General features: G+C 35.1%; 3 protein-coding genes and 1 long non-coding RNA gene across 4 annotated transcripts; all 4 read left to right on the plus strand.

The window, feature by feature from the left end:
* Nucleotides 1–3,462, plus strand: LOC117912887. Its single transcript, XM_034827671.1, has 3 exons — nt 1–154; nt 890–1,387; nt 2,454–3,462. The coding sequence occupies exons 1-3, from the start codon at nt 85–87 to the stop codon at nt 2,990–2,992; spliced, it is 1,107 nt and encodes a 368-aa protein (XP_034683562.1). The 5' UTR covers nt 1–84; the 3' UTR covers nt 2,993–3,462.
* An 832-nt stretch (nt 3,463–4,294) lies between these two features.
* Nucleotides 4,295–8,363, plus strand: LOC117912888 (GTP-binding nuclear protein Ran-3). Its single transcript, XM_034827672.1, has 8 exons — nt 4,295–4,396; nt 4,689–4,758; nt 5,262–5,318; nt 5,517–5,634; nt 7,035–7,125; nt 7,235–7,413; nt 7,509–7,586; nt 8,027–8,363. The coding sequence occupies exons 1-8, from the start codon at nt 4,394–4,396 to the stop codon at nt 8,094–8,096; spliced, it is 666 nt and encodes a 221-aa protein (XP_034683563.1). The 5' UTR covers nt 4,295–4,393; the 3' UTR covers nt 8,097–8,363.
* A 913-nt stretch (nt 8,364–9,276) lies between these two features.
* LOC117912889 (GTP-binding nuclear protein Ran-3-like) lies at nt 9,277–13,265 on the plus strand. Its single transcript, XM_034827673.1, has 8 exons — nt 9,277–9,472; nt 9,629–9,698; nt 9,989–10,045; nt 10,144–10,261; nt 11,734–11,823; nt 11,960–12,139; nt 12,257–12,334; nt 12,788–13,265. Exons 1-8 carry the CDS (start codon nt 9,470–9,472, stop codon nt 12,855–12,857), a joined length of 666 nt encoding a protein of 221 aa, XP_034683564.1. The 5' UTR covers nt 9,277–9,469; the 3' UTR covers nt 12,858–13,265.
* On the plus strand, nt 10,268–11,398 carry LOC117912890. The gene is made up of 2 exons (XR_004651053.1): nt 10,268–10,616; nt 10,712–11,398. It is a non-coding gene; the product is annotated as an uncharacterized LOC117912890 (long non-coding RNA).
* Nucleotides 13,266–15,158: the final 1,893 nt, after the last annotated feature.

Consider the following 15,158-nt stretch of genomic DNA (forward strand, 5'->3'; position numbering starts at 1 on the left):
GCTCAGAGCATCGGCATCACCTCCACCGTTTCTCCCTTTTCTCTCTTCTTCTCTCTTAAACTTCGCTTCAACCAGACACTCCCAATGAGAGCTGTGGCGTTTCTTTTGCTACTATTGTGCGCCACCTGCCACATTGCCTTATCCTTCACCGACGGTAAGTGCCATTTTCCTGATTTACCTCCTCATCTCAGGCCTCTTCTTCTTCTTCTTCTTCTTCTTGAGAGCTGATGGTGTCTCTGTTCCAATGTTTTTCTCCTCCGTTGGATTTGTTTGACGAACTTTATTTTACGGTTGAGATTAACGGTTATTTGTACGTTATGCATTGGCACTAGGTTAGGATCAATGCTAGCGGTGACCGGCAGCTCTGCTACTAGCTAGATAAACTGACCAAATTAACCCTACCTTTCATGTCGAATTCTAGTCTCAGGAAGGGGCTTAAGGGTCATTTAGATAGTCATAAGTTGCAGAGGTTTCTGGCCGACATTCAAAAGTTGAGGGGCAAATATGCCTTTTTACGCTTCAATAATTTGAATCTCTCGTACTGCTGCGGGGCAGAGGCGGCTCCACATGCTCTCAGTATGGAGAGAAAGTCTCAGTCGTCCATGTGCTCATATTAATGGCTCTGATATGAGCTGTGTGGGCCACTAAGTATCTGTTTAAGTTCAGGTGAATAGAAGTGTGTTAAATGACAATATTGGCCATTCTAGTCCCGCCATATGGTCGTCGGTTTCACCGTCGTAGCTTTCAGCTTCTAACGGCCTTTGGCCTGCTCGATAACCTTAACGAAAACATGGGTGTTATCCTCCTTTCAATTCCTTTGTCAAATGTTTTCAATTTCATGCAAATTTATTGAAGCTAAATTCCAAATAATACCCACTGGAAAACGCAGGGCTATTACCGAATGGGAACTTCGAGCTGGGGCCGAAGCCATCGGACATGAAGGGAACGGAGGTGATAGGCCCGCACGCCATACCGGAATGGGAAACATCGGGTTTCATCGAGTACATAAAAGCAGGACAAAAACAAGGCGACATGTTGCTGGTCGTCCCTGAAGGAGCCTTCGCAGTCAGGCTGGGGAACGAGGCTTCCATAAAACAGAGAGTGAAGGTGATCAAGGGAATGTACTATTCCATTACCTTTAGTGCCGCCAGAACCTGCGCCCAGGAGGAGCGCTTGAACATATCAGTGGCGCCCGACTGGGGAGTCCTGCCTATGCAAACTCTGTACAGCAGCAACGGCTGGGACTCCTACGCCTGGGCGTTCCAGGCTGATTACGATGTGATCGAGATCGTCATACATAACCCAGGAGTAGAGGAGGATCCAGCTTGTGGACCGCTGATCGATTCCGTTGCTTTCAGGGCTCTGTATCCTCCCAGACCTTCCAGCAGTGAGTTTTTATGGTTTGATTCGTTTGAATGCATATAAGCATATTGCATACTGCATACACATTATTATTATTATTATTATTTTTAACATTTGGTACAAGTATATAGTAGTTATGGCACTATGGTCCCCTGCATTAGGTCCCCCCTCTTATATATTGGACCACTTGTTTCGGATTGGGGCTCATCATATAACTATTTGTGGGTAGGTTTGAAGGCCCCGTTTTCCACTCTGCCTTATAGGTATTAGTCAAGGTTTGCTCAAATCTGTGAAATACTGTGAACCCCAATTAAATTATTGGGCTGATCCGGTTTTGTTTTTTCACTCTTTCTGGTAAGGAACACCTTCGTACATGCATTATTGCATTTCCAGGAGCTGTAATATGGTGCTCGATATCTCTCATTTATAACATTTCAGACCCTTTTTTGAGGTGGGATGATCCCGCTTATGTCGGGTAATGGGTCGCCCAAACAATTACTCCCAGGGTATGATGTACAATGTCATAAAAGACACCCATACAGGAAAATAATCGGTTTTTGTATGGGATGATCAAAATTTGGACCTTAGGTTGTCTCTTTGAATCACACCCAACAAACAAATTCATGAGACACAAGTATATTTTTCTAGTGGCTAAACCTTCGCATTCTTTCTTAATTCAATCATCACGTACTTCTTCTTTCATTAGGGTCATTTCGATTTCACATTTAGGCCGAGACCCATTTAAGACACAGACATAGAAAGTACGAGTCCGACGCCCAGAGATCACATTTTGTTAAATACATAGACACGAAGTTACCTATAGGATATAGCTATTGCTTTCAAGAGTTGTATTATTTATTGGCCCAGGAATTAAGTGGTTGGCCCGTTGAAGACCTTGCAAGCATGGTGACAAATCGCCTTTATGAAGTAGGCCAAAGGGTTGCAAAAATGGCACACATCTTCTATGGGTGGATATGCAAGAATCTGATCGATTATGGTCTACTCTAGAAAAAGAATAATAATAATAATAATAAAAGTTTAAGGATCTAGCTTTTTGGAATTATTAATATTTTCATGTCTTGATCATGCAGAGAACCTACTGAAAAATGGTGGGTTTGAAGAGGGCCCATATGTGTTCCCCAACACATCCTGGGGAGTTCTCATCCCACCCAACATTGAAGATGATCACTCTCCGCTCCCTGGTTGGATGGTGGAGTCCCTCAAAGCCGTCAAGTACATCGACTCCGACCACTTCTCCGTGCCGCAGGAGAAACGTGCGGTGGAGCTGGTGGCCGGAAAAGAGAGTGCCATAGCCCAAGTAGCCAGAACCATCCCTGGCAAAACATATGCGCTCTCATTCTCAGTAGGAGATGCCAGCAACTCCTGTGAAGGGTCCATGGTGGTGGAGGCCTTCGCCGGCAGGGACACCATCAAGGTGCCATATGAATCAAAGGGCAAAGGAGGCTTCAAGCGGGCTGTTCTCCGTTTTGTAGCGGTATCCAACCGAACCCGAATCATGTTCCTGAGCACATTCTATACCATGAGGAGTGATGACTATGCCTCCCTCTGTGGACCTGTTCTTGACGATGTGAAGCTGCTCAGCCTCCGCACTCCTCCTAGGCACATCTAAGCCGGCGGCCAGTGTTGATGCAAATTAAAAGGGTGGTTTCTGTTTTGAAGCTCTGCAACTCTGCAGAAACATCAGTTATACTAGAAGTATTTTTGCTATATGAGAAAGCGAGGTGCACTAGCTTGAGTTCTACTACAATCTGGAAAAAATAAATAAAAAAAATATATATATATATATAAATACTAATTAATGTAACAATATATAGTATATGGTAGGGTGTGATTTTATTAAGTGGTTGTGTACTTTTTTAGAAAAATAAATGACAAAAAAAGGGAAAAAAAAAAGAAAAAGAAAAATTAAAGTTGTTCGTGATTTTAAGATCATATGTTTGTGTCTGGGTTCATAATTGTACTGATTTTCGAGGTTTGTTTTAATTTGAGATACTTAAACATGGGCTTAGCCCAATCATGAATGAGTCCCATACATGTACTCAAGTTTGAATCAAGAATCTATGGATCCTACTTAATCTACAAATTGAGTATTATATCTTCACATTTACAAATGGGACCATTTTGACATTACTTTAGTTGAGATGCCTACTCTGCCATCTTACTGTTCGGGTGCCCAAAATCCTATGGTTGAACGTAGATGAAATATGTGAATCAGGTGAAAGATTTCAAATTGTCGATCTTCGTGCAATGATTCCTGGTGAAGAAATTAGAGAAAAAAAAAACACACACACATAGATTTAATGTGATTCGATGAATTGCTTACGTCCACGAGAACAAGGAAGAAAACTTTCACTATATGTCAAATTAGGGTTACATAAAATAATATTTATACTAATTATCAGATAATAAAATTCCAAAAATGCCCATACATCGTACACTCCCCTCGTTCCACTTTGCTCTATTCCGATATTTGTCATTTTTTTCTCCATATGTGTCTTTCTCTCAATATGAACTACATACTACAACACAGAAAATGCTCGAACAATGCTCAAAGAAATGATAGGAGAAAGAAGAATACAAAAATAAAAATGAAGTATACTTGGTGTCGTTCTCTTTCTCATGCTGACTTACAAAAATTTAATTTCTGATGATAATGACACGAGAATTTGGAGGGGTAGTGGTGAAATGGGCCGCACAATTAATCCTACCCTTTATTGGGCTTCATTTTGCTGGATCCAAGTTTGTCCGGATAATATAATTTCAATAAACTGAAATCAGCCCTTAAAGACAAGACCCAAATTGCCAAGCCCTAAGGCACGGCTGGGTTACTGCCACGTGCATTGCACGTGGGGTGTAAAAAATCACAAGAAGAATGGAATCGGACGGTGGAGAGAGTCGCGTTAGGTTGAAGCTAGACGCTAAAACCCTCTTATAGAAACCCTCGCGTTCGTGTTTGTCTCCCTCTTTCTCCTCACACTCTCTCTGCGGACGCATTTTCACAGGGGAAAATATGGTGAGTTTCGTTTTCCTTTATGTTTTTTTCTCTAGAAAAGTTTTAGGGTATTTTCTTTTGGTTTAACAAAAAGGAAAAAAAGAAGACTTATCCAGGACAAATTGAGCTTTGGATCTTGTGATTTATGCTGCATTACTTTCTGTTGAGTTGAGATTCTGTTCTTCTTAGTCATCAAAATGTTAATTGATTTTCTTTCGTTGTCCTACCTTTCGCAAGCAATCAATCGTAGGATAAGTTTGGTTCTGTGATTCGATCCCGTTCGATTGATCTATTTATTTTTTTTCTGTCGTAGGCTTTGCCTAATCAGCAGACTGTTGACTACCCAAGTTTCAAGCTTGTAATCGTCGGGGATGGTGGAACAGGTGATCACAATAAAAATTATATTCTTTGTTCTTCGCTGTGTTCGGTCGCTGAGAAGACCAAGGAAAAAAGAAGACTTCGTTTTTTTCTTTTTTCCTTTTCATTATCTGGGACTTGATGGAACAAAAACTTCCCGTCTTAATCAATGCAACTATTTTGCTCGATCGATTCCTTTTTTTTTTTTGCCTTTTCCTTTTCTTTAAAAATGAAATGCAATGAAACATATTCGAAAATTTCTTTTCCCTTTTTTCTTTCATTCAGAAGTCAAATACAGAGTTCGGGATTTGATTTTCTATTGCCTGTAGTTAATATAAAACCTCACTGTATCCAAGTTTATTTTCCCCATTTTGTGCAATTGGGGTTTTCGTTGGGGCTCTTGTGATTATAAAACTGTAGAGCTTATATAGAAAAGGGATCAAAGCCTTGGAACTCATTTTATGTTGTGGAATTTAATGCACTTTATTTACAGTGATTTTGCTAATCTGAAAGTGGTTTGCCAATGCAGGGAAAACAACATTTGTTAAAAGACATCTTACAGGCGAGTTTGAGAAAAAATATGAACGTAAGTTTGGAGAAAATGTTATGCTCTAAGTTTTCTATCTTGTATTTACTTATTGGACTGTTTCTGAAGATTTTCAGAGTGCTCTTCAGCCCTTAATAGCCCAAATGAGAGGAATATTCTATTCCCAAAGCAAAAGAAAATAGTATATTCTGAATGCAAACTAATTTTCTTTTCCTTTTTCTTTTTTAATCATGATAGCAACCATTGGTGTGGAAGTTCATCCGCTGGATTTCTTCACAAACTGTGGTAAGATTAGATTCTATTGCTGGGACACTGCTGGGCAGGAGAAGTTTGGTGGTCTTAGAGATGGATATTAGTAAGTAATTTTACTAATTGGTTTTGCTGGCCCATTTTTTTACTAAATTTTTTCTGTCCCTGAACATGTATTTGTATTTAACATATTTAACAATTTGATGTTCATATTCATTGCATCACAATATTGTATGTATGAAATCTTTTTCTTTGGTTGGCTGGTTTTTTCAATTTGTGCTCTTGACCTTCATACTGTTGTTAGAATTCCGATTAGAATTGAAGGATTCTTTGTTTTATTATAACCATCTTAATATTTTTTTTTGGTGTTGCTCATGGTGTTCTTCGCTTACAGTTGGTTGAAATTGTTTCTCTAACTCATTGGTGAATGTTCACGTGTTTATTGAATGTGCATGAAGCAATCGGAAGTTAGAAACTGTTTTTTCATATGATTTCTGATTGATGCTAATTTGGTATATTTTAGGCTTCCACATTTGATACCGTCCGTTTGGGTTATTTTTTTCATATTATCTTGCTGTAGAAGTTATTGGTGAAAAAAATGGAGATAAGTGGTTTATAAAACAATTTGTAAGCAAGTGGTTTGTTTTCTTTTGAATTGGACTACCATGTTTGTTTGGGTGAATTAAAAGATTATATTTTTTAAGGCGGGTTGTAATTTCAGTTTGACTGCCCAAGTCGTATTATTGATAAAATCAATTTTAAAGGTGTGTTTCAAATTGCTTAAAAGGTCAAGTAAAATTTTACTTTTTGACTTCATAAATGTCAAAAGAAATATAAATATAAACTCTGCATTTTGGATATAATAATTATGGACATGTTAGACCTGGAGGCTAGTATATGATGATGATATGTATCGGTTAGGGTGTTGTCGTGGTTTGGTTGTTTTCAGGGTGGTGTTGGTATTTGGCCCTCTTCTCTCCATTGCCAGCCTTTTGGTGTGTACTTTGTTGCGCCTCTTTGATGGCGCTTTTTAATATATTCTGTCATTTTACCTATTCAAAAAAGAAAAAAGAAAAAGATGTGTATTGAAGTCATCAATTATCCAATTATATCAGTTGTCATCAATTGCTTATTGAAGTCATGTTTCAGACTTTCTGCATTTGAAGCTGATACATATCAAAATTATCATTTTATATTGCAATTTGCCCTTGGCCATCCAACTCTCTGTAGTCCTTCTTATCCATTGCAAAATCTAAATATCAAGCTCTTCAAGGCCCATTATCAATTCATAGTACAATTCTCAATCCGCTCTGTTCATCCAAACATGAAATGTCTGTATAATGTCAATTTATATACAGATTTTGAGCCACATGCTTCCTTTAGATCATTTTGTGCTAATTAATAGAAATTTGGTATTGTTCATGCTTCACATTGTTTTCCAGATTCACCTTTTTTGAGGTTCACAGCCTCTTTAAGCAATTTGCTAAATTTTTGTTTAATGTGCAGCATCCATGGGCAATGTGCCATTATCATGTTTGATGTTACTGCTCGCTTGACATACAAGAATGTTCCAACATGGCACCGTGATCTTTGCCGGGTTTGTGTACAGGAATCCTAATTTCCTAAATCTTAGCAATTATCTATTATTGAAGGCTTATTCTGAGCCTTAAATCTTATGAAGAATTTTCTGGTTTACCAATTACAGGGTTTGTGAAAATATCCCCATTGTGCTTTGTGGGAACAAGGTTGATGTCAAGAACAGGCAGGTGAAGGCAAAGCAGGTTACTTTCCACCGGAAGAAGAATTTGCAGTATTATGAGATATCAGCTAAGAGCAATTATAATTTTGAGAAGCCTTTTCTCTACCTCGCCAGGAAACTTGCTGGGTAAGGAAGGAGTGCACTATAATTCCTTTATTTTCATATATTTCCAAGTATGGAGCTTAAGGTAATCATCACCAAAATCGGTGTTGTGGTGGCAGGGATCCTAATTTGCATTTTGTCGAGTCTCCTGCTCTAGCTCCTCCGGAAGTTCACATCGACTTGGCTGCACAGCAACAGTAAGCATTTTGTGACAACCAGAACTATCTCTTCTCCTTGTCTCTCACTCTCAAATACACACACAAGCACATACATGCTCCAGCCAGCTCTGTTTGGGAAGTGTTTTTAAGAACAGTTTTTGGAAAATGTTTTCTTATATTTTGTAGAATAAAAGTTTGTTTGCCAACCTGAAATATTTTAAACCTATTTTCTATGTTTTTTATATATGTTTTAAAAATAAATTTTATTTGTGTATTTTCTATGTTTTTTAAATATGTTTTAAAAGATGTTCTCTAAAAATATATTAGTTTTTGCTTTTGGGTTGTTAATCGTGTTTAAAAACTGTTTTAAAAAACAGCTCCCAAACAAGGACTAGATTTCTAAGTGGCCACTGGTTACATGATGAACGACTATTGTAAAACTGTGGTTTTGTTCTGAATCATGTGGTGGTTTTTGGCAGGCATGAGGCTGAACTTGCTGCAGCTGCTAGTCAACCCCTTCCAGATGACGATGATGATGCGTTTGAATAGATGGAGGGTTGTTCCCTGTTGTCCAATGTCTTCCCAATTTTTCTCCCATACATTTAGGACTTGGTAGTTTTTTTCCCCTTTTTTTGGGCTTTTTTTGTTTCTCCCTATATTTTTCTCTTGTGGTGAGATTTGAGGCGGGTGGGGTTTTTTCATTTTTGGTTTGGTACTGTGAGATTTACGCTGGTGTTTTGTGTATGACAAAGATTACATATTTGAAATTATGTGGACTTGCGACTGCCCCTTTTCCTTTCTATATATATCTTCGCATATGTGAGGCTTGTCTTTGGCTTTTGAAATTAATATCCTTTTGAACTAGTAAAATATTACTCTATATAAAATAAAAATCATGTGTTAGATTAGTTTGTAGTAATTAATAGTAAATTAAGTTATTTGATTAGAAGGGTATTTCAAAACTCAATTTTAAAATTTAATTCTTTATATTTTTTTTTCTTGTAAAAATAACTTTTTATTAAAAGCCTAAAGGGTATTTATATTCAAAAAAAGAAAATGGGATGATTAAATTCATAAATTTGAAGATTATTTTATTATTTTTAATTAATTAATTTGAATAAATTTGTATATATATAATAAAATTTTAAATATTTATAAGAGTAGACTTCTGTTTATTTTATAATTCATTTTAATTAAAACATTATCAAATTTTTATTGATTTATTTAAATATTTATAATTAGTAAAATTTTGTTAATTTATAATTAAATTTAACTAAAATATTATTATTCAAAAAATAATAATTAACATAGAATGTCAATTTTCATATTTCATAATATTCACTAGAATAATACCATTTTATTTCATTAATAATTATTGATATTTTATAAAATAAAAGAAAATTGTAATTACAAAACTATTTGTTATATTTTCTGGATTTTATTTTAATATTAATATAATTTTGGAATAAAAATTACTTATTAAAAAAGGTTTTAAAATATCTTGTTGAATCGTTCCACCTATTTATCAAAGTAGGATGGATATACAGCAATTCATTTCTTTATTAAATATGAAATATGTCCATATAAATATAAATATTTTTTTCAAAATTCAAATATCTATTCGTTGGATTTAAATGTAAGAAATGCTATTATGAAAGGGCAAAATGGGAAGAGATAGAAATAAAGGTCGGCGCGCGCCTTGATGCAACTTGTAGGGCTAAGATAGAAGCGCCGGTTTAAAGCGGGATCTAATCCAACGGTTGAGAGAAATAGCGTCCATCAAAGGCTATAATGAAAACACGCGGCGCCTACTTATATATATACGGCTAAAACTCCTACTACCACCGCATTCAAAACTCAAACCTTTTTTCCAAAGCGCTCCTTGGCGGCTTCCATACGAGAAACTCACGCTCACCCTCCAGATGGTTTCCCCTCTCTCTCTCTCTCTCTCTCTGCCTGTTTGGCTGCTTTGAAAGAACAAGGATTCGGGATTTTCTTTTCCATCTTCTCCCGTTTCTCAGCAACCAAACACCTTTTTTAGTCTATACGTGTTTTTCTGATCCGTTTTCTTTCTTCTACAGGCGCTTCCAAATCAGCAAACTGTGGATTACCCTAGCTTCAAGCTCGTGATTGTCGGTGATGGCGGAACAGGTGCACCATTCGTTTTTTTCCTTTCTCTCTCTCTCTCTAAAATAAATAAATAAACCTCGCTTCTTTTCTGCACTGGTTTCTGTTATTTAGATCTGATTTTTAAAGTCCAAAACCCTAACTTTCTTTGATTACTGTAAAAAAAGCGGAAAAGAAAAGGAGAGGGGATTTTACTTTTCTTTTCTTTTCCTATGTTTTTTCAGCAACCAAACGGACGGTTCAAAATGTCTACATTTCCTGTAAATTTTGGAAAATTTATTTTAATTGTAATGGTTGTTTGGATTTATGTGCAGGAAAGACTACATTTGTGAAACGGCATCTCACTGGAGAGTTTGAGAAGAAATATGAGCGTGAGAACTCTTATGTTAATAGATTTAGTTTCTACAGCAATGCATTTTTTATGGATGAATTAAGATGTTGATGTTTGTTGTGAAATTGCGAATTACAGCAACCATTGGTGTGGAAGTTCACCCATTGGACTTCTTCACAAACTGTGGAAAGATTAGGTTCTATTGCTGGGATACAGCTGGGCAGGAAAAATTCGGTGGGCTCAGAGATGGATACTAGTATGTGTTATCTTACTTAGCAATGATGAAATTGATCATTGACCCATTATTCTTTTGAAATCTAGTGTTTTACTTTTATTGTATTTCCCTAATCCAGTGGTTTCAAGGGTTATGGCATCTTTCAATGTTGATACTGCTCTCTCTCATATGTTTCACATTGTGGCTCATTATTTGTATGTCTGTTAATTTTTTTTAATATTTTTAAATGGCGGAAATTTTAATGTTTTGTCTCCTTCCAGTGTTTGAAAAGCATATCCTTGAAATCATGGTTGAAAATCTGGAGTTGCTGTTGTTCTTGCAACATAATAGTTAACTTGTTTGGATGCCTTCGCTCATGTCCCTTCAGTCATGTCATGTAAACTCTTTCAATAAAGTTCCTATTGGAGAGGATTTTTTTTTTTTTTTTTGTCATATGCAGCAGTGTGTTCTTACAATCTCATTAATGGACAGTCTCCTCGATCAGTACAAGCACAAAGAATTTCTTTTTGCTGGTTTTGTTTTTGACTGAAACAAACAAAAGCCTTTTAATAGTTTGAAGTCAGAGAAGGTGCCTTTCAATTTCTCAATTTTTAGATTTCAAAATGCTTGATCACTTATGTTTGATAGGCAATACCTTAATAGAATGTTAGTTTTTCTTCGTTGATTCTACGCTTCTATCATGCTCTGAGAATACATTAAATTCAAATTATACAACAGTATCTCTGTCATGTCTCAGATTGTGATGGAAGATCCTGATGTTGATGTAGAGATTTAAAATTGATTTTTGATGTGTAGTTCTATGATTCCATTATGAGATCAAAGGATCGAATAATTTATCTTACATAAAAGGTTGTGACTTTCAAGGATGATATGCAACCATATCCCTATATTTGATTGTAATAGAAGATCCTGATGTTGGCATAGAGATATATAACTTATTTGTGGTCTATATTTCTATGATTGCAATGTGAGACTCAAAGGTTCATTCCATTTTGTTGTGTAATATGTTGGACATGATTTTAGTTTGTCATGTCATCAGATTTATTTGTTGATCACTGGAGGTGCCATGTGACACCTAACAGAAATGTATTCAAATTCTGAAAAGGGAAACAAGTGAACTCTATATAGGGAATCCTACTGCAAGGGAATATTTTTCTTTACGGTGTTCTAAGATATGTCTGTTAAAAGGTTGAATTCCTTTCAAGTTAAAAATCTTTTGTTCATCAAAACTCAACTGGGAGAATTTTCCGATGTTGTATTGAAATTGTTATTTTTTCTTTACATACCTGTTACCTGTGAGTTCATGATCGTCTCTGCATGGTGCTTGATGTTACAAAGTTTATATGTCAATACGATACATGTTCCAAGCCTTCTGTGTCTTTGTATGTTGCCCACTTATCAGGAGTTGGTCTCATGTTTATTGCATGTGCTTTTTTGCCTTTAAAATCTTTTCATGCTTCTAAGTGGTAATATTTGATTTTCTGTTTGTGCAGTATTCATGGACAGTGTGCCATCATCATGTTTGATGTCACTGCTCGTCTGACATACAAAAATGTTCCAACATGGCATCGGGATCTCTGCAGGTGCACAAATGGAGCCATTCTTTTCTTTTTCCTCCTCCTCCTCCTCCTCATCAAAACTGTCATCACTTGCCTTCTATTTTCTCCTATATTCTGTGGTGGTAGTGTTCTTACTGACAATTATTTATGCTGTATTTAGGGTGTGCGAGAATATTCCAATTGTTTTATGTGGAAACAAGGTGGATGTGAAAAATAGGCAGGTCAAAGCAAAGCAGGTTACTTTCCACAGGAAAAAGAATCTCCAGTACTATGAAATTTCTGCAAAGAGCAATTATAACTTTGAGAAGCCCTTCTTGTACCTTGCTCGAAAACTTGCAGGGTAATTTTTATTGAAACCTTTTCTAATTATTGCTTTCATACCAGTTTGGGCTTAGTGCCTTCATGCTTTTGTTTTCCCTTTTGTCTAAGACCATACTTGGTTTATTGCTGCCTGCAGAGATGTCAATCTCCACTTTGTTGAGTCACCTGCTCTTGCTCCTCCTGAAGTTCAAATTGATATGGCTGCACAAGCTCAGTAAGTGATTCATACCATTTTTCTTTTATGAGACAGTCCTTGTGAACCTTCTTACCTGCTAGATCCACTGAGAGAAAAAACTTCTAAATGTAAATTTTTGCTGTCAGTATGTGGGTGATAATCATGCCTTGAAATTACTTGCGGAAAACACAATAACATATTAGTAGCTTGGTGGTTTGTTGATGACCGCTTAAATCTAATTCAAGAAATTATGTTGTAGCTTAAGATTATCTGGGGAATTTCTAACTATTGGAAGCAATAATCCATCTTTAAACACATTGGCCATTTGGGTTACAGTTTTGATTTTGATATTGTACCCTACCAAGACTACCAGCATCACTGCCATAGATTATGAAAAAAATTTCCAGCTAATATGCAATATTTAGCAATTTTTTTATGGAGTTACGTGGAAATTTCTTGCTCAGACTAACTATTTTGGTGATTTTGTTTCAGCCATGAAGCAGAGTTGGCAGCAGCCGCAGCACAACCACTTCCTGATGATGATGATGACACGTTTGAGTAGTGGGGCTTTAGGCCGCCCAAGCTTCTGTTTGCTTGTCTCGCCAAACAAAAATGAGAGAAACTGTTGCGATGTTTGCTATTATTGCCCATCAACATGTTTAGGTTGAGAATTTGTTCCTGCAATGTGCCTCAGTTTTCCAGTTGAAATCGAGGGGTGGGGGGTTGTACTATGATGAGATTCAATGTCCAGCTTCTTCATTTAGATATCTAGAATCTTGTTTTTCATTTCATGCATGTTGAATGTCAGGGCGGAGGTGTACTGTCTTGCTTGCTCCTCTAGTTCTGAAGTTAGAAAGGAGTTTTCTTTCTTTTCCCTTTTTTTTTTTTGGCTAATTTTTTAATTCTACTACTTGATGATGCTAAGTTATGAGGTAAGAGTGAGATGTACTCACTCTGTTTTCTTTCTCTAGTAACTGCATCCAAATCTGAAAGAAAAATTATATTTCAAAATGGATATTTAATTGAAAAAATTATTGGATCATGGTCACTAATTAGGTTGTTAATGATAAAATACTGATATAACGATGATATCATAAATATATTAATCCATGGATAAACCTTTATTCATAATTGATATATTTGTCAAAGATAAATAAAAATGCTAATATTAATTTTTACTTTTGAGTTTGTTTCATTTGAACTACCTATTCACCCTTTAGATGGTTTCATAGATTAAAATAAGTTTTTTTATAAACTATGATTGTGAATCATTTTGATCCTTAAAATCTCATGGATTGTTTGTTAATTATTCTCAAAGATTGTTTTTTTTTTTTTTTGAGAATAAAAAAATATTTGATAATCAAAAAATAAAAATAGTTTTTTATTTATAAAAATGAAAAATATTGTATTTTTTAGAACATTATTTATTTATTTTTTGTTGTTTTCATTATTTTTTTGAAGTTTTTTTTTAAAGAAATAATTATACAAATATGAATCATGATTAAATTAAAACGTCATATATAACAATTTTTTCCAACACAAGATATTTTAAAAATATTTTAAATTCTCATGTAGACTTTTATTTTATTTTTTTTAACAAAACATTAAAGAATTTTAAAAAAAAATTCTCAAAAATAGGTTTTCAAAATGGTTATTGAAATCACTTTCCAAACAAAACCTTATTCTTCTCTATTTTCCCCCCAAAACCTTTTTCTCTTCATCATGTCACTTCTCCAACGTTCAACCATGTGAAATTCCAAATCTAGTAGCAAAAGGAAAAAGTCTAGCACATGGTAAGTAAAAATACAAATATTAAAATTATTTTGCAAGTGTCATTAACATATTTATGATATAATTTGTAATATTAGACAATAACATTATGTATGCTAATGAGAAGCATGAATTTTGTAAATGTTCACTCAACATTAATGTCCATTAAATTTTTTTATTTCATCAAATGTAATAATTTTTACATATTACATTATGAACCTATGGGTCCTTCCAAATCTTTAATGCATTTAATATGAAACATGGTATGACATTTATGTAAGAAGATCGTAATCTTCATCAATTGGACTTGAACCCATGGAATAATTTTGATGAGGTTGACCACAACCCATCATATGTGAGGGACAAATATTGACCTTATTTGATCAATCACTAAATTAAGTCTTTATATTCCATCAACTCGAAATTAGCTAAAAATGAGTCATTGTTATACAATGTCATCCTTCGATTCTTTTCTCTATAATGCTTTTTAATAGTTCCAACGCCTAGACTAACTCTTCTAGAGTTTTGGTCTATGTCTTATACACAATGTATAACATCATCTTCACAAGTAAGTAATCTCAATGAATGTTCAATTTGGTGTTATTCTCCAATATCCCTTTCATCATTTTTAGCATTATCATCATGTCCATCATTGGTTCTTTTTACTCTTAAAGCATCATAACCAAAATCCTAAAATTATAATTTTTTTATAAAAAAATCACAAACAAAATTGAAGCAATATAACATTAAGAAACTTTCAATTGAATTGTATATAAACCAAAATGAAAATTAGGTATCCATAGAAAAAATTCTGATCAAACAAATCCTTGAATGATCATAAAACCATTATAATTCAATTCTACCCGTTGGATCAAAGTTTGGTTGAAATCTTATGGTTATATCTTCATCTAACCGTAGGAAGCACTTCCCAACATATGGATTGAATTTAAAACACATGGAAAAATTTTCAACCATTGGATCAAGTTATTGAAGATGATAGAAATAATTGTATATCCCAAAAAAAATGGCCAAACTGCCGGCCCATCTTTTGTTGACTTTTGTGAGAAATTTTCTAACATTTTGGTCTAAGATA

This window comes from Vitis riparia, chromosome 4, assembly GCF_004353265.1.
Source record: "Vitis riparia cultivar Riparia Gloire de Montpellier isolate 1030 chromosome 4, EGFV_Vit.rip_1.0, whole genome shotgun sequence".
Lineage (NCBI taxonomy): Eukaryota > Viridiplantae > Streptophyta > Magnoliopsida > Vitales > Vitaceae > Vitis > Vitis riparia.